Here is a 19268-nt window from a genome sequence, read left to right on the forward strand (position 1 = left end):
GTTTGTCTTGTTTATCAAGCTTACCAGCGTTTGTCCTGTCAGCTCCTGTCTTTTCCCCAGCCTCTCTTTTTCTCGTCCTCCTGGTTTTTGACCCCTGCCTGTCTTGACCCTGTACCCACCTGCCTGACCACTGCCTGTCTCTGACCCTGCCTGCCATCCTGTACCTTTGCTCCATCTCTGGATTACCGACCTCTGCCTGACCTGACCCTGAGCCTTCCTGCCATCCTGTACCTTGGCCTCTGCTCTGATTATCGATCCCTGCCTGCCTTGACCTGTCGTTTGCCCCCACCTGTGGTTACAATAAACATTGTTACTTCACACAGTCTGCACTTGGGTCTTACCTTGTTTCCTGATAGTATCCGTCATTTACTCAAGTGTTTCTTTTATTTTGGCAGTTACCTGTACACACTATTTTCTGTTTGTAATTAATTACTCAATGTTACACTGTACTTACTGCAGTAACCCTGACTCTTACCCCAACCCAATTGGTCATTGGAAATGAAAATACTTGCTAAACTGTACTTAAAGGAACAGTTATTGTAATAAGAACACTGTGGATGTGACATTATTTCACAGGGAATACAGTGATTTTTATTTATGCAAGCAAATTTTGATCCTACATGCCAGAAAAGCCACTTCAACTGTTAGCACACGTATGTACAAAACAGATTCAATTAAGACAATGTTACTATGTAACATTTAGAACGAACGACTGGGTCGCGTCCACAGATACAGAACAAAAAAAACTGAGCGACTGGGTCGCGTCTCTAGTAACCCTAGATTTGTGTCGGGACTATATATTGTGGAAGGATGAAATAGTATGAATAAATGAATACAAATATATTTTTTTATTAAAATATGTCAAACATAAGTTGAATATGTTTGGTAACCCGTTGTATAAAAGTGATAATGCCCATGAAGCCGGTGTTTGGAGGATATTCTGGGACGGTTTGCTGACTTCGTCTCGGGCCTAACAACACCCGTGCCAATACATCCTCCGATAACACCGGCTAAAAGACAGGAGCTGACAGGACAAACGCTGGTAAGCTTGACAAACAAGACGAACTGGCAACAGACAAACAGAAAACACAGCTATATCCTCTGATAACACCACCAGTAAAACCGGCTTCGAGGGCATTATCACAAAAGTAAGCATTCTTTGTGAAAGTACAAAAGACTAATACGAGGACAAAGCTGAAAACATTGTCAGGTCATTTACTGAATAAGCAACGTTGGTACAATAGTCAGTTCAAGACATGGTTGAAAGCTCATCACAAACTAAATAGACACAACTCAAACACTACCGTCTAATATCAGTACTATAATGCTGTTACCATTGGGGGGTTTAGTACTGCACATGTAAACAAAAGGTTGACCCAGCAAGACAGGCAAAGTGTTAAACAAAATTGTCCATGCCACAAAAAAACATCTAAATTCACAGTTTTTACCTAACAGTACAGTTATCCAACTCTGAGTTGAACACCAATGAGCTTACACCTAGAGAGAGCACAGAAATGTCCAAATAAGTGCACAAAACTAGCTCTTAGAAATACTGACAAAACAAATATTGCCAGGCAATGAAATGGTAGGCCACCTTCGGAGTCCTATGGCATTATGATGTGTAAGCAATACAATCCAACTTTTACTGTCATAAATAAAATAACTTACTGTGACACACTTTTCTTAAGACTGATAAATCCACCAAAAAAGTTCAATTTGACATGAAATGCTTTTTTTTGCGTCACTATTTTTGAAAGACAGGGATTCATAGTGAATTAAACCACAGAAACGTATTTTTATTCTCTTATCAATTGTCCTGAATTTGAAGTGCTTAACATATAGGACCAAAGAATGCATTTATATCTCAATATATGCAGGGCAGAAATCTGCAAAAACTTTCATACTTGTATTTATTAAGTTACACTTTATGAAATAAAAATGGGGTTATGAGAACATGTGTGCGTGTGCTTGTGTGGCATATGATTGAAGACGAACGAATCATTCACAGTCCTTAGATACATAGCTTTAAATTGGCAAGATGCCTCATATTGTAATAAAATAATCCATTGTTTATCATATTGGCAACTCATTTCTTCTTTGATAATGACCTAAGTATTTCCTGTTTAACAGGCTGGACACACACTGGTTAAATCAATGTTTTTTCCACGTCATTTCAGTGAAGTTACATTGAACCAACGTGGAATAGACATTTAATTGACATCTGTGCCCAGTGGGTTGGCACATCTAGTAAATCATGTTTTTGTATAATTATAATTTGGTAATGCTATCGTGTAACCGCAGGTAGTAAAAAAAAAAAGCTTTTCACTTCAAAGATATTATTTAGATCCCTGGCAGTACTGGTATTTAAAGGCTTCAGAAGCTTTAAAAGTTCCCCTGTGTGATTGAAAATATTGTAGTCTTCAACACCGATCACCCATCCATGTACATAGTGCTTTAAAATGAGATCTATACAGACACACAAACATGAGAAATGTGCTTGAAACCCTTTAAGCCCTCACTGACCACCTAAAAAATAAATATAAATCAATTATAAAAGGAGGGAAATGTGACCCTTGATAAAACTACAAACTCATAAAAATCCAAAGAAATTCTCCAAAGTAAAAAAGTAAATGAAAAATACTTCTGCTAGATACTTCCAATTCGACTACGTACTGAACTACCAACTACTATGAAAGCCATAATACTACAGGTAATACTAATAATAATCATCATAATCATAATACAGTCCATAAGAGAGGTAATAGGGCTCATCATCTGAAATGCCGTTTGGAGGGGTTGTGAGGGTACCCAGGACCACTTTGTCATATGACGCACCAGTGACATCAGCGGTGGCGAGGACCCCGGGCGCCACCCACCCCCCTCTTTAAAGGGGATGGTGGAGATGGAGGGGCAGGGTGGCAGGGCCAGGCGTCACGCTGGCCTTATGTGTAGGCGTTGAGACGCTCCTTGGAGCGGGTGGAGTGGATGTCGTGGAGCTCCTGCTCCTCCTTGGACTTGGTGTCCTCGTACTTCTGCATCCTGCACGCGTCCTTCACGTAGGCCCAGTTGGCTGACAGCACCATCAGGTAGTGGATCTAACAGAGATGAGTCACCCACAAGTTCAGTCGGGGAGAAAAATCAAACACACCACAAATGATTGGTCTTTCACTTTTCCACTGACATCCATCAGGGAAAGATGAATGCCTGTCAGGAAATGGAAGAAAGTGTACCATATTTATATATTGTATTATCACTACAGATTTCATGATGCTGTCTTAATGGAGAACATAGAAAGAGGAATTAGAAGATTAGTAATTTAATAGGATCTCTATGGATTTTCACATCATGACATCATCAGCAGAAATTTAAAGTGCTATGATTGTGACCCACAGCTTTAATTAAACCTGGACAATGTGTCAAATGAATTATTCTACTGCTGAAAAACAATGTCTCAAATTTCGAATTTTTTATTTTTCAATTCACAATGGTGTATTTCACTGATATGCCAGCAGGCGGCAGTACAGTAGAAGCATTCGGTAGTACCCAGGGTTTCAATGGCAGAAAAGGCTCATGGAGAAGCACAGCCATTGTGAATGTATTTTGCTTAAATGACTGTGGTTGTTACTTTGCCACACCTTTCACACTGAATCAGATCAATATAAGAAGCTAATAGATTTGAATCTACACAAAGACCAAATTACTGGTATCTTAAGGATTCCAGCAAAAGCTGCAGTCTCAGCTGCGAGGACTTGGAATAGTGAAAACACTGCATCCATTCTGTTTAACATCTCATCTCGTATTTGATGTTGATAATTAATCATTTGTTTTAGTAATCAGTTAAATAATCAGATAAAATGGAAGGACCATACATTTTTTACTGCATTAACACCTTTTCAGTTCAGCATGAGATAGAAGTCAGACATGCATTGATTATTTTTTAACATTGTAGTTTCCTTTTTTAACTGCCACCCTTCTGTTGGTGGGTGTCTGTCGCGTACCACCACCGTTTCCTAGCCATTTGTTTTGTTAAAATGGGAGGCAATGCCTCACTGAAATTTGCACCATCATCTTTGACTAACGATGACCACATTCTCTTTCTTAGAAAATGGCTCCTCACAAATTACCGAGAGATGTTTTCAACAAGCTCCGGGCCTTTCTTCTCCCAGTTTCCATGACAACGCTGTGAAATGCCTAGCATCTCTGAGCCAAAGAAAAACCTTGTCTCTCCACTGCGCCAAAATACTGCCTCCCCAGCCATTCCCATAGACTTGCAGCAAAACAGAGATTTCAGCTACAGAAATCAACTTAGCCCATTAAAACACAACATTTGGTTTACCCCGTTACCACTTGTATTTGACCTACTACTGTCATTTTCAAAATGGCCACGTCAAATCAGAACCTTGTATTACAATTTGTTTGCCTATGGACTAGTTAAATAAAACTAGTGCAGGGGAAAAATCACTGACAGGTCTGATTCCTATTTTGTCATATGAGGAACATACAGCGACCTGCACAGATCTCAGCCATTCATATACAGATCACATTCTCCATATATCCATTGCCCTCAAATGGATATAAATCAAAGCTGTAATATCAGCTATATCAACAGAGATAGAAAAGTAATAGGTTTTTGTGTCTCACCATAGCAATGACAGCAGCTCCAGCACCAGCCAGGGAACAAACGAACAGGTGGAATGTCATGTCCAGCTGTATCAAAGACAAAGGAAAGGGAAAAAATGAGTCAGGCTTCCTCATAAAAACCCTAGTGAACCTGTACAAGACCCATACACATTTTATTATATGCATTATTTAAAACCTTCATGGATGTTGCACGTAAATGTTCATTTTGCAAAAGCTTTTGAACTTTGAAACTTTGAAACCAAGTATCACATCATTTATTAAACATACTGTATGTTATTCATTTGATGTATTTGTAGTTCAGTTATTTGTATCACCTACCTCATTTGATTCACACATTTTGTAAAACTTGTCAGATCCAGTACATACAGTCTTCCCCTCCCCAATTGGCACAATACCTGAAAAGAGAGGAGAACATTTAATTAGGCCATTCTGACATTTTCATATTCGTTTTGATTTATCTCAGAATATCTATACCACAGATGTCTATGCAACATTCATGGGTAATATGTTTGAAACAACCCACAGAGAAGCAGTAAACCCAACTACTGTATATCATGAATCCTTACCATACTGGCGCGGGTCCAGGCACAGAGTCACTCCCTCCAGGATGGTGGCGTTTTGGCAAATGGTCCAGATGTTGAAGTAGATGAAGACGGGGAGGGAGGTGAACGCAGTCACCCCGAGCCAAGCCAGCATGAAGATGTACGTCAGCATGATGAACTAAGACATAGGATAGCGGAGACTCAGTAGATTCCAGATATACCTCACGTCAAGTGAATTAGGAATAACATTAAGAGCTGTTAGTATTTCCCATCAGGATTTATTGTGACTGAGTCTATATCAGTGTTTCCCAAATGTCTCCTCACATACCCCACATTCCACTTTTTGATCTATTCCAGTACTAGCACACTTAATTCCACTTAAACTTGATGATTGGCCACGTGAAACAGTTGTGCAGGTATAGAAAGTGGAACGGATGGGGGTACTCGGAGAGAGGCCTAAATTTTGCCCTTTTACACAGCATAGTCACATTTTATCTACAATATTTTGATTGATGGCACTGGCATTTTAAAAGCTACTTTGTCCCTTAGGGCCATTGCATTACACACAGGTCGTTCATAGAAAATGTTACAAGCTACTCTTGAAGATCACTAAACCTCCTCATTCAGTGATTAATGACCCCTTACCCAAGCACTGACGCAACGTCCACAGGTGGTGATCTTGAAGTCTCCGTAAAGGTCCTTGATGGCTCCGCTGGTAAAGAAGCCCTCCACCATCAACAGAATGCCGTAGACAAAGAACGCTGAGGCGATGCCATAGATCACATACTTAATGATGTCAATCCTAGATGGAAAAAGTGAAAAGTGTGTGAAAACAACTGTAATGTACAGTTATTACATTGTTGTTTCATTGTTATTGTGCATCAAAAACACATTTCTACATCCTCTGTAACTCTGTTTGGTCAAACTTATCAAGTTACATTGAATAGTGTATTTACACAGTAACTATACAAGTGACTAATTTCAAACCCATTTTAAATCGAGACGGTGTTCTTTCACCAGGATACAATGTTGGTCTTATCGAGCCCATCTGCAATGCAGGTTCTCCTAAAGTACAGAGAGCTACTAGGTATAGGGGTAACTTTCAGGTGATACACAACAGTGTATCTTGAATGTTTCCAGTTTGGGTCATTGGTGTGTAGCCTGCTCACATGGTGAACACGTCAAGGGAATCCACGGGTCCTCTGACCACCTCAAAGTAGTTCTGCAGGATGGTGACGGTCCCGGAGAGGGCCTCGTGCCCGCAGCCGCAGAACAGCGCCACCCCAGCGTACAACAGGATGGTAGCGATAAGTGACGGGTACGGGATGCCACCCAGGCATTTGATGCAGCACTCCAGGCATCCTGAGCACACAGAGAGAAGAGAGACAGAGAAGGTCAGACTTCATGAAAGACAGGAGGGAATGTTCACTATATACAGTAAATCACAGGACAACAGAGGGAGAAACACTGCATTGAGAGTACTGGTTGAGAATGCTGGAAGATATCTTGAGAGGAATCAATCAGACTAAGCTGTGGTCAGTACAAGGCCTTTATATCACCACCACAACCACTAAAATGATGTTGTTGCATGAGGTGCATAGCAATCCTAGTAGTAGGTACCATAATCAACATGGTAACTGTTTCTAAAAATGGATATTATGTGATTGCGTGGCACACTTCATACGGTTTTGACACAGCAGCCTTCACCTAAGAACAATATGGTACCGTATGGTACTTCACATACAGTGGTCATCCTCTACAAACTGGTGATTAAATGCATTCGGAGGTGAAGCAGTGAGAGAGTTACAGATATTCTAGTATGAGGAATGAGGTGAACCCAACTTTAACCCTACAGAGGTTTAACCCACCCAGCAGAGCCCTGGTGTGGTTGACCCTTTCAGCCTGAGCCCTAGGTGAACTCTGACCCATAGGCGTCCTGGGCATCCACTCTGTCTGGCCACACATCGGACAGGGATCAGGGTGAAAAATAACATGTTACGAGAAGTGTGTGTGTGTATGTCTGTCTGTGTGAGTGTGTGAGACTGTGCCTCAGTCTAAGTGTCTGTGGGCGGGATGTCCGGGTGTATTTGACTGGATTGGTGTGTCTCTACAAAATGCTGTGACCATATTATAACAGCATCACAATCCCATGGAATGTGTTACTGTATGTTAGGGTTTGTGTATGTGTTTGAGGGAAGCAGTCTGGACAGTGAGTTCATCCTTCAGCCTAACGGATGCTATGCCAACATACTCTAAAAATGCATGTCATTCATGCACAACTTTGTTTCAGACTAATGTCATTTGCATTCCAATTTCATTAGTGAACCCCACTCTATTTCATGGCCAGATATGAGCTGTTATTGAGTCAAATAGTATTTCCTCTCCTCCTAGTGCGCTCTGAAATATGCTCCCCAAATCAATGCGCAGCACTAATGAAATGCACAAATGTAATTTCACGCTCATACGACTGGAGAATTTTCTCCAGTGCCTCTACATCACCATTAGAACCATTGATTAATTTTTCCCCATTCAATCCCCGCTCATGTTCCCCATTAAAAAAAAAGTCTGAAAAACCGAGCTGACTCTATTTTATTTGTAATTCTCAGAGATACCAATCAATGACATCTCCCTCATCGCAGCCAAGCAGTCATTTATTTGCCATCTCCTCTATCACGCCTTGTGTTTATTTTCCGTTGCACTGCATTGCGAAAGCAATAGCCCTTTTCCTCCTCCCTCCTCCACGCTCTGCATCTGTTTCTATACAGATTGTGACTGGAATAGCAAGTAAGCTAGCCATCTACCTCCGCCTCAGCCTGCTAGGTTGGGGATGCTTTATTGAAAAAACACATGAATTTCACATGTGATCTTATGTTACGTTAATGTGATAACGTGACAACATGTAAAGCAACATAACATGAAACGATACATTTGAAAAAATCAGATTACGTGAAGTGTTCCAAAAACACATTTTCACATGATTTCATATTTTCACATGATTTCACATTTTCACAAAATCATGTGATTTTCCACATGTGGAATCATGTGTTTTGCTCATCCTAGCCTATCTCCAGATGTAATCCACCGCCAGTGTCGTCACGTCATCAAGCCCGATTCCCATCGTTTCCCAGCTATGATATTTCTTGTAAAGAATTATGTGGAAATTGAGCAAGTTGAGGTGACTAAACTGCTTGGAGCAACCCTGGATTGTAAACTGTCATGGTCAAAACATGTTGATACAACAGTAGCTAAGATGGGAAGAAGTCTGTCCATAACAAAGCACTGCTCTGTCTTTTTAACAACACTATCAACAAGTCAGATCCTACAGGCCCTAGTTTTGTCAAACCTGGACAACTGTTCAGTCGTGTAGTTAGGTGCCACAAAGAGGGACCTCGGAAAAATACAATTGGGTCAGAACAGGGCAGCATGGCTGGCCCTTAAATGTAAACAGAGAGCTAACATTAATAATATGCATGTACATCTCTCATGGCTCAAAGTGGAGGAGAGATTGACTACATCACTACTTGTTTTTGTAAGAAGTGCTGACATGCTGAATGCACAGATGTGCCTGTTTAAACTACTAGCACACAGTTTGGACACCCACACATACCCCACAAGACATGCCACTATATGTGTCTTCCCAATTCCCAAGTCAAGAACAGACTATGGAAGGCGCACAGTACTACATAGAGCCATGGCTACATGGAACTCTATATTTGTATTTATTTATTTAACCTTTATTTAACCAGGTAGGCCAGTTGAGAAGAAGTTCTAATTTACAACTGCAACCTGGCCAAGATAAAGCAAAGCAGTGTGACACAAACAACACAGAGTTACACATGGGATAAACAAAATCTATATACAGTGCGTGCAAATGTAGTAAGATTAGGGAGGTAAGGCAATAAATAGGCCATAGTGGAGAAATATTTACAATTTAGCAATTAACATTTGAGTGATAGATGTGCAGAAGATGAATGTGCAAGTAGAGATACTGGGATGCAAAGGAGAAAAAGATAAATATAACAATATGGGGATGAGGTAGTTGGGTGGGCTATTTACAGATGGGCTGTGTACAGGTGCAATGATTGGTAAACTGCTCTGACAGATGATGCTTAAAGTTAGTGAGGGAGAAATAAGACTCCAGCTTCAGTGATTTTTGCAATTCGTTCCAGTCATTGGCAGCAGAGAACAGGAAGGAAAGGCTGCCAAATTAGGAGTTGGCTTTGGGGATGACCAGTGAAATACACCTGCTGGAGCACGTGCTACGGGTGGGTGCTGCTATGTGACTGGAACTGGGACTGGGAGACTAGCCAGGATCGAGGAAAATATGAACGAAGCAAAGTACAGGAAGATCCTTGATGAAAACCTGCACTAGAGCACTCTGAGCACTCAGGACCTCAGACTGGGGGTGAAGGTTCACCTTCCAACAGGACAAAGACCCTAAGCACACAGCCAAGGCAACGCAGGAGTGGCTTCGGGACAAGTCTCTAAATGTCTTTGAGTGGCCCAGAGCCAGAGCCCGGATTTGAACCTGATCAAACATCTCTGGAAAGACCTGAAAAAAGCTGTGCAACGACACTTCCCATCCACCCTGACAGAGCATGAGAGGATCTGTAGAGAAGAATGGGAAAAAGCTGGAGGACAGCTAGTTTCCGTCCTCCTCTGGGTACATTGACTTCAATACAAAACCAAGAAGGCTCATGGTTCTCACCCCCTTCCATAAACTTACACAGTAATTATGACAACTTTTGGAGGATGTCCTCCAACCTATCAGAACTCATGCAGAATTAACTGACATGTTGTCCACCCAATCAAAGGATCAGAGAATGAATCTAGTACTGAAAGCATAAGCTACAGCTAGCTAGCACTGCAGTACATAACATGTAGTGAGTAGTTGACTCAAAGAGAGAGAAAGACAATAGTTGAACAGCTTTGAACAATGTCATTTAAAAAATGAAGGAGAAGCCAGAGAGTGAGCGAGCGAGAGAGAGATAGCTATATTTCCTTGTATTTTTTTCACTTTCACTTACTTAGCTAGCAAATGCAGCTAGATTGTTTAGCCTATTCAAACACCTGACTCAAACAGAGAGGGGTCGTATTATTACGTACGTCGTCGGAATGAGACCAAAGCGCAGCGTAAAAAAGTCTTCATGATAATTTAATAATGAAACACCGACAAAACAATAAAAGATCAAAAAACGTAAAGTTCTGCAGGGCTAGACAGCTACTGTGCAAAAACAAGATCCCACAAACTAGGGTGGAAAACAGGCTGCCTAAGTATGATTCCCAATCAGAGTCAACGATAGACAGATGCCTCTGATTGAGAACTCTACTTGGCCAACAAAGAAATAGAAAACTAGAATGCCCACCCAAATCACACCCTGACCTAACCAAATAGATAAATAAAAAGGCTCTCTAAGGTCAGGGCGTGACACGTATGTTAGCTAGCTGGCTATGGCTGTCCAACACTGGAACTCTTCCAAGTCAAGGTAAGCTTTTGGTTTTATTAATTTATTGCCACCTTGGCCCACAAGTGTAACTACTAAACTGCTTGCTGACTGTACACTGTACTGCATGATTGTAGCGGGTTCTATTAGCTATGTTGACTATGACGTTAGCTAATATGGTGACAATGATGTAGACTGTGTGTAGAGTTTAGCGGTTATTTTCGCCTGGTCACAGACAGATGATGTGTTGTGCACTGACATCCACTAGCGAAGGGAAAAGGTGAGAAGAGGATAGCGCGTAGATGCAATAAGGAATTATACAACAAGCAAAGTGATCATGCTGTTTGTACTGTATGTGGCTACTATGAAAGTGAACTGTGTTTGCGTGTGATCAGAGGTGTATTCGTTCCATCGATTCTGTTGAAAAACTTTTCTTAAACGGAAACAAACGGAACAAAACGGGGATAAACATACCTGAATTTGTCCAGTAGAAACTCTCATTAGTAACTGTTGAACTAATGATAACACCCTAGATCAGCTAGATGCAGGCAAGAGTGTGCAAGGCAGTATTGAATGCATTACTGTCTGTAACGTTGATTACAAAAAAATTAGCAAGACCTGTGCACCTCTGTTATAAACTTTCATTCATAGGCCTCATGATGGGTATAGAGAAAATGTGAGAATCATGTGGTAATCTAAACCTGTCGATGTTACATTGAGTAGAGTGAATGGAATATGAAGGACAGTCATCCAATATGCTGTAATAGAAATGAGGCCACGCTGATTTAAAAAATGATCTTCCTCCCTCATCTTAAATCACCGACCGCCACTGGTGTGTTTTGAAAATGTTTTGTGGACTTCATGAATCACTATAAAAACAGTTTTGGGGATAAATTGAAATATTTGACAATATTAGAATTGTTAAAAACTCACATGGTTCTTCATTGCAAGGGCATTGGGCGGTAGTACTGGTGGCCATATTGCCATTTAATGCAATACATATGAAGTCTTAAGGATTCATTGGGAACCAGATATGGTTATAATCATACATTTGCATGGCACTATTGGTTTTCTAACAAGTTCAACAATTCTCCACTGGAAAACAACAGCTACTCCTCCCATCATAAGTCTAATTACCAGCCTTTTCACAGACTTACATTGAACTTGAGATTCGTGACTCAATCTGTTGGCGCTATGCTAGTGAAAATGACAACTAGTGTGAATTGACTGAAAGAGCCACTGGATGCTTGATCCATAATTTAGCACCAGCAGCACAGTAACAGCACAGTGCCAGCCACTTCCATCCATTATTCATGGCAGCTGCTTTACTGTTACATTACCTGGGATGAGAAAGTTGCCTGTTTAATGAGCTGCCACTGGGGTTCCAATTGATCATGTTCACAGTGGAATAGGGTTGAGTGTGTTGTAGAACTTGTTGGGTATCAACTGGCCCAGTGTCAGTTTAGGTATATGTTGTGAAAGGGACCATTCACTCTCTCTAGCAATGTATTTAACAACAAGACCAGTTTTTCTAGCCTGGGCACCAGTCTGTTTGTGTCATCATGACTAAGATGACAAGGAGCTGTCATGATAGCACAAACAGATCTGAGACTAGGCTACAGTTGTTCTTGGAGACAAGCATAACAGAAAAGTTAAATGAACTGTTGTTTTTACAGATTGGCATTAGTAAAGCATTCCTCCAAAAGTGGCTAATGGTCAACAATGACATAGTCTATTATATTTATCTCATGATGACCACACTTTGTTCTTGAACTTTATTCATATGAAACCTTCAAATTAGGGGGCCATTAAATATTACTGGAAATCACTACAGTATGTGAAAACATGGCTACATGTGGATTATCTCTAAGCTGACAATAAAGGCTGAATCAAGAGACAGGCTCCAGCTCCACCTTCAATTGTACTCCATACAAACAGCCCCTCTTCAAAAAGTAAAGTCGGTAATTCGGCTCTGACCCCACCCATGTCTCTCCAGTCCAATCAACAGAAGGCGTCTCTCTCTCTCTCTCTCTAACACAAAGAGAATGGACAGGCCCCTCCCATGCCCCCTCCCCACTACCACGGTCACCACTCTCCCATCTGTCAGCGTCATGTCCGACAGGCAAAATGGATACACACACACACACACACACACACACACACACACACACACACACACACACACACACACACACACACACACACACACACACACACACACACACACACACACACACACACACACACACACACACACACACACACACACACACACAATGGCTCATTAAAAGGTTGAGGTTGCCATCATGTAATGGTCCCCTCTTAGAAAACATTGATAATGCATCTTGAAGACAAAGGCACTCCTAAGGATCATTCAGAAAATAATCCATATAGTATCAGCCGCACAATCACAAGATCTATAGTGGCATTAGTTTCATTAAAACAGGGAAGGGGGGAGCGAGAGACGGAGAAGGTGTGAAGGGAAACAGAGGGAGAGAGAGAAGGAGATAGATTCAAAGAGAAAAAGCTAATTAGTTTCTGGTTAGAATAGCTTGTGGTGTACACAAGGCACATTTTCACATTTAATAATATTCATTTGATCTGGTGGCCTGGAGACTTCCACGGGAGGCGGAGTAGGGGAAAATAAGCATACACTAAGCAGTGGGGATGTTTCAGTCTGTGAATGTCGGAAGAGTACGTGTTTCAGCGTTCGCTTTCCCATTTGTTATGCTGCATCTTGACACACATGTCCAGTTTATGGGGTAAAATAGTATACTTTTATTTGATCAATGGGTTGTGTTACCCCTTCTCGCGCACTTGCAAATTGTATCTTTTATTACATGACATTGAATATATGACAGACATGGAAAACCTGTATTATGGCTTCCCTACTTGAATTCATGTTTTTTTGTAATAATCTTGGCTAGATTCCAATAATTCCAATTCCAGTTTCTAGAATGAAAGTTTTCCTGACCAAGAGGCATGATTTTTTTGTCATGTTACCTGGATGCAAAGGCCACTCTAGTGAATTATAAGATCTCTATGGTATGGACACTATCATAATGCAATACACCTCAGGCTATGGGACAAATGTGAATCCAATTTGGTTGATTTTGTTGCTAAAAAAGCTTAGCCTCTTCCATTTGACAGCCAAAATAGATCTGTAACACTAGTAGCAATATAACAGAAGATGAAAGGTATTCTGTAACCCTTTGTTAACGGTGAAACTAAATGTGATGCAAACTATTTTGAGGTATTTATTGTTATTTTGAGTATTTACAAAGCAGCCCTGAGAGGTATAAAATGCACAGATTTAAATTTGCATGTACAGTCATGTTGTGTCTGAAAACCATACAGTGTCATGTTCTGTACAATAGGTGCATTCCACTCTTACTATTTTTGCACGGTAGCCCCCTGGCTAGTCCATGGTGCCCCTAATGCCAGGACAGGGCTACAGACGATCTACAGAGCTCTGGTCCACACATAACGGATGTCCTCATAGGAGGTGACAGGGGGTCAGTTGCTGGAGGAATGGCCCAGAGAAAGAGCACTTACATCTGCTTGTCCTCTTAAATATGTCATGGACTCTGGGTTCTCTGAGGTGGGGGGTCAGTTTGTGATCAGTCACCCCAAAATGACAGTGAGGTCACATACTGTAGATTACAATATAACAACTAGATAAAAGCATAACCGTTTGATGCTGCTCGTCCCTGAGAGTTGCTCAGATTTATATATAATGCATGGTTAAAGCTAGGTGGCCTGACAACTTTAAAGATCAACGACTTCAGCTCAGACTAAAAATAATACTACAGGAGCAGTGTTACCATACAAGTTATAAAAAAAAATGTTTTACATAATCTCCACAAATACACGGAAATGAAAACTGAAATGAATTTGTCATATAAGGTAACATACAAAACACATTGAACATTAAATATAAGCAATATAAAGACATTTGACAGACCCTCATGGCGGAGGCCCAAAGTCATTAATTGGCCCAACTCCCAGGAGGGTGTTAAATCTCCCCTTTCATGTGCTCTTAAACCAGCCTTTCAGCTCAGTAGATTTACAGTGGTCATGTGAATAATTGTCTCAACCAAGCGACAAGTGACAAGAGACTTAGAACCCTTAATATAACAGTAAGGTGTAATCTATAACTTGGTAATACTTTACATGAATAGAAGCACTGTTTATGACGGGTTGTGGTTTTATAAGTAGTTTATAGATCATCATTAGATAATATGTAGTTTATGAATCATTATTAAATAGTTATAATTTTGGTCATTGCCAAATAATAGGTTTATTTATGGCTGCACTGAGGATTTTATTACTGTTATTAAAAGATGAATAACATAAATCACATTACCTCACTAAATGCGGAAAACACATTTCAGATGAATGCATTCAGTTGTACAACTATGTGTCCCACTTTCCCTTTTCCTTTCCCTCACTGTGAAGGTAATACTGTGAGAGCATACCCAAGTCCCTCTCAATATGGCTACTGTAGCTTTGCAAAGTGAAATGTATTTTCCTTGTGTCAATAATTGAAATGTCAGGAAATGATGCCTTTTCTGTTTAGGGGGTGGTTTTAGGGCTAAGGTTTGCATGGAGGAACCAAATGCCAAATATCAACAGAGAACCAAAATTCCATTATTTGCTAGTGGGCAAGACACACTGCACATACTGTAGCAGGCCTAGAAGCATGTAGGCCAACCTACTACATGGCATTTACACTATGCATGCATTCAGACTTCATAATTGGAAACAGGAGGGTCAATCATCTTGTTTCAAGCACTAGACTTCTAAGTGTCCCTAGCTGAACTTCAGTAGCCTGGTCCCAGGCCTGTTTGTGCTGTATCCGACTCCAATGATCATTGTTATGGTTTAGCATGTTGTAGAACCATAAGAGTTGGCTATACAGCACAAACAGTTCAGTGACCAGGCAACTGAAGTTCATCAGTCAGTGTGTTGATTCAGAGAGGAAGGACTAAAGAAGAGGAGTGTTAATGTGGAGCAGCACTTAGCCAAGCTGCTTTAGCACCCTGTTTAATTTATAACTTTACAAATTTGATAGAGAAGAGATGTGCCAGTTAGCCACCTTTGGGCCAGTGGGGCCACAGCGCTAGTAGTGTAAAGAGTGCTCGGCTAAGTATTATAGAAAGACTAACAAGGCCTTCACCCAAATGAATGGGCATGGTGTACTCGAGACACGCATGCACAGTCTGGGTGCTAGTCTCGTTCAGTATGGTGAACATTGATGGAGATGGCCAACTGTATGATGTGACAGATTGGGCTTCCAGGATAAAGAATTCACACAGAGAGAGCGAGTACAATACCCATCAGTCTCTATTTTGGAGACATATGGGTATTCAATCAAAATGCTATCAAAAAGTTTCCGGTTGTCATCCCACAGGTTGGAGACATCTTAGTGCCAAAGAATCATGGATCATAGTGTGAAAACAGAATTCCTGATTCAATGTTATATTGCAGCCACCAATGGTTATAACATCTTACCAGACAATAAAGGCCTATCACTTTGTAGTACATGCAATTATTCAGCTGTCCCCATAGCAGAACCCTTTTTGGTTCCAGGTAAAAAAAACTTTTTGGTTCCAGGTAGAATAATTTTGGGTTCCATGTAGAACCCGCTGTGGAAAGGGTTTTTACATGGAACCCAAAATTGTTCTACTTGGAACCAAAAGGGTTCTACCTTGAATCAACAAGGGTTCTTCAAGGGCTTCTCCTATGGGGACAGCAGAAAAACAGTTTTTTTTTACGAGTGACCATCCATGACACTCACACAAACACGCACACAGACACTGTGTAAACTGTGTGTCCAGGATACCAAAATGTCATCTGCAGGAACAGAACAGAGAGCAGAGTGGCTGCAGGGATAATGACCAGACTTGGCCAGTGCCATGGCAACTCATGCCTGTGAAGCACTGGTTTTCAGGAAGGAGGGAAAAAAAAAAGCACAGACATACGAAGCCCTATCACATGCACAGAACCTGGGAAGAAGGGGGAAAGGAAGGAAGGAAGGAGGAGGAAGAGGAGTTGAGGGGGAGAAATACACCTCAGAGTGGAGAGAACGACAGCATTTTTATTCATCCAGTGAGCATTTAAATTAATATGGAAGAAGGCTCATTCAAACCAACCGCTTGTAAACATCAATGTATTCATACATCATGTATTTATAGACTGCTATTTTCGCCTCAAGCCTACACTTCTTCAACACTGGCGAAGGGGTAAATTTGCATTTTAAATGGCAACCCCTTTGCACAATGCAAACAACATACCCTGCATGCATATGCACTAGAAAGGAATCTTCACATGTGTCAAAAAAATGTCTGCTGAAAGCATGAAAGCGCTTTGATTTGAATACAAAAGCTGGACATGCATATGGTCGGAATACAATGGTTTTATTAGCGAAAGCGGACTGGCTCGATGTCTCTTGTCTTCGATGTTCCGCTGATCCATTTCGACAGGCATGGGAGAGCCTTACCGAGACACCCGTGAACAAAGACAATCCTCCCTGTGCTTTCACAGTCAACGCTCACAGAGGCAGGTCACACCCCTCTGACTGTTTCGACAGCAGACAACACCCACACCACACACACACACTTTAGTCAAGCAGACAATCAATGGACAAAGGAACAACCCAAACAGATGCTTTTTTATACCCAGATTATTAACCAAATATTTTCTCAAACCTTTCTGCATAAGTACTTCACTGACAGCAGACAAATAAATTAGGGGAGGATTTCACTCAAATGGAATCTCAATCCATCCACCTGAATATAAAATACACTTCTCTTTCCTTACCTTTCTGAGTCTGCCCCTCGTCCATATCTTCTTCCATCTGGGCTATTCTAGATGTAAAGCAACTGATATGACAAAAGCTCAGAACTCTGTTTCTGTGTGTTGTCGGCTGAGGGATAGTCCACAGAAGTCTCTCTCTTTCTCTCTCTCTCTCCCTCTCTACTCTGTGTTCAGACCTCTTGTCAGCAGAGATTTAATTCAAGTAGTCGTGCCGTTGATTTATGAGAGAGATCAGTGCGTCTTCACAGCGCTGTCCATCGCGAGCCACTCTGGCAAGTGCTGAAAACCTGGTCTCAACAGTGGAGAATACAGGGGGTGGTGAGGGAAAAGGGTGGTCTCAGTATGCAGGAATAAGTATGTTTGCAGGAAGGCGCAGGTGGTCAGAAAACAGAAAGCATAGAGAGGCAATGATAGAAACACCGGCTCAGCCTTGAAAACATACCCTTACCCTGAGACCAGGAGAAGGGGTGTTTCTTTAGAGGTGTCGAACACTCTCCCACCCAGCCCACCCGGATAACCCCTTTTTTCAGAGAGAATGGTTAAGCCTGTCAGCCCCCTTGGCTATGTTCTGCTGCATGAAGTGAACCTTCTCCTTAACTGAAAAAATATATATTTCAGAAATCCAAAAGGGAATTCTCATAATCATATTAATCATCCAGGTTCAATTTGTTTATTACAAGGACTTGTCATGGGACCATTATCATATATACTGAACAAAAATATAAACACAACATGCAACAATTTCACTGAGTTTCAGTTCATACAAGGATATCAGTCAATTGAAATAAATTAATTATGCCCTAATCTATGGATTTCACATGACTGGGCAGGGGCACAGCCATGGGTGAGCCTGGGAGGGCACACTTCTTTATGCATTTCTGTTTTACTCACCTGTAAGAAAACCTGTCCCTTTAAGAGTGACTGACGATGTCACAGCAAGCAGGAGCTCACAGTTTTAATTAGTCTAACTCCCAAGTTTAGCTCGCCACCCGTGGCTGTGCAGAGAATCTCCATTTTTCTCACATTATTATTCTAACTGTTGTATCCTTCATTGTGTGTGAATGCAATAACTGTGAGTACAGTATTTGTTTCCTTGTTTCCTGACATAGTTGCCAATGTTTAAGTCATATTTTTGTCATTGTACAGCATTTTATGCACTTGTTTTGTGCCAGCTAGGAAACTACTGTTAGCCATATTTTGCCTGTAATTTGACTAGCTAGCTAGCTATGTTGTAGACATTTTTATGTAATTTCTGAGTCACTTTATTGTTATAGCAGATGAGAAATATTTATTCTTGTTTGTTGTCACTAAATACACTACTTGACCAAAAGTATGTGGACACCGGCTCGTCAAACATCTTATTCCAAAATCATGGGCATTAATATGGAGTTGGTCCCCCCCTTTGCTGCTATAACATCCTCCACTCATCTCTGAAGGCTTTCCACTAAATTTTGGAAAATTGCTGTGAAGACTTGCTAGGTGTTCGATGGGGTTGAAGTCTGGGCTCTGTGCAGGCCAGTCAAGTTCTTCCACACCGATCTCGACAAATCATTTCTGTATGACCTCATTTTGTGCACAGGGGCATTGTCATGCTGAAACATGAAAGGGTCTTCCCCAAACTGTTGCCACAAAGTTGGAAGCACATCATCGTCTAGAATGTTGTCATATGCTGTAGCATTAAGATATCCCTTCACTGGAACTAAGGGGCCTAGCCCGAACCATGAAAAACAGCCCCAGACCATTATTCCTCCTCCACCAAACTTTACAGGTGGCACAATGCATTCGGACAGGTAGCGTTCTCCTGGCATTCACCAAACTCACA

General features: G+C 41.2%; 1 protein-coding gene across 1 annotated transcript; it reads right to left on the bottom strand.

Annotated features, from left to right (window-relative positions):
* Positions 1-568: 568 nt before the first annotated feature.
* gpm6aa (glycoprotein M6Aa) lies at positions 569-17893 on the bottom strand. The gene is made up of 7 exons (XM_021561394.2): positions 17450-17893; positions 6353-6545; positions 5829-5985; positions 5208-5361; positions 4960-5036; positions 4642-4707; positions 569-3095 (listed from the first exon to the last, which is right to left on the bottom strand). The coding sequence occupies exons 1-7, from the start codon at positions 17484-17486 to the stop codon at positions 2943-2945; spliced, it is 837 nt and encodes a 278-aa protein (XP_021417069.1). The 5' UTR covers positions 17487-17893; the 3' UTR covers positions 569-2942.
* Between the last annotated feature and the right edge of the window lie 1375 nt (positions 17894-19268).

This window comes from Oncorhynchus mykiss, chromosome 14 (genome assembly GCF_013265735.2).
Source record: "Oncorhynchus mykiss isolate Arlee chromosome 14, USDA_OmykA_1.1, whole genome shotgun sequence".
Classification (NCBI taxonomy): domain Eukaryota; kingdom Metazoa; phylum Chordata; class Actinopteri; order Salmoniformes; family Salmonidae; genus Oncorhynchus; species Oncorhynchus mykiss.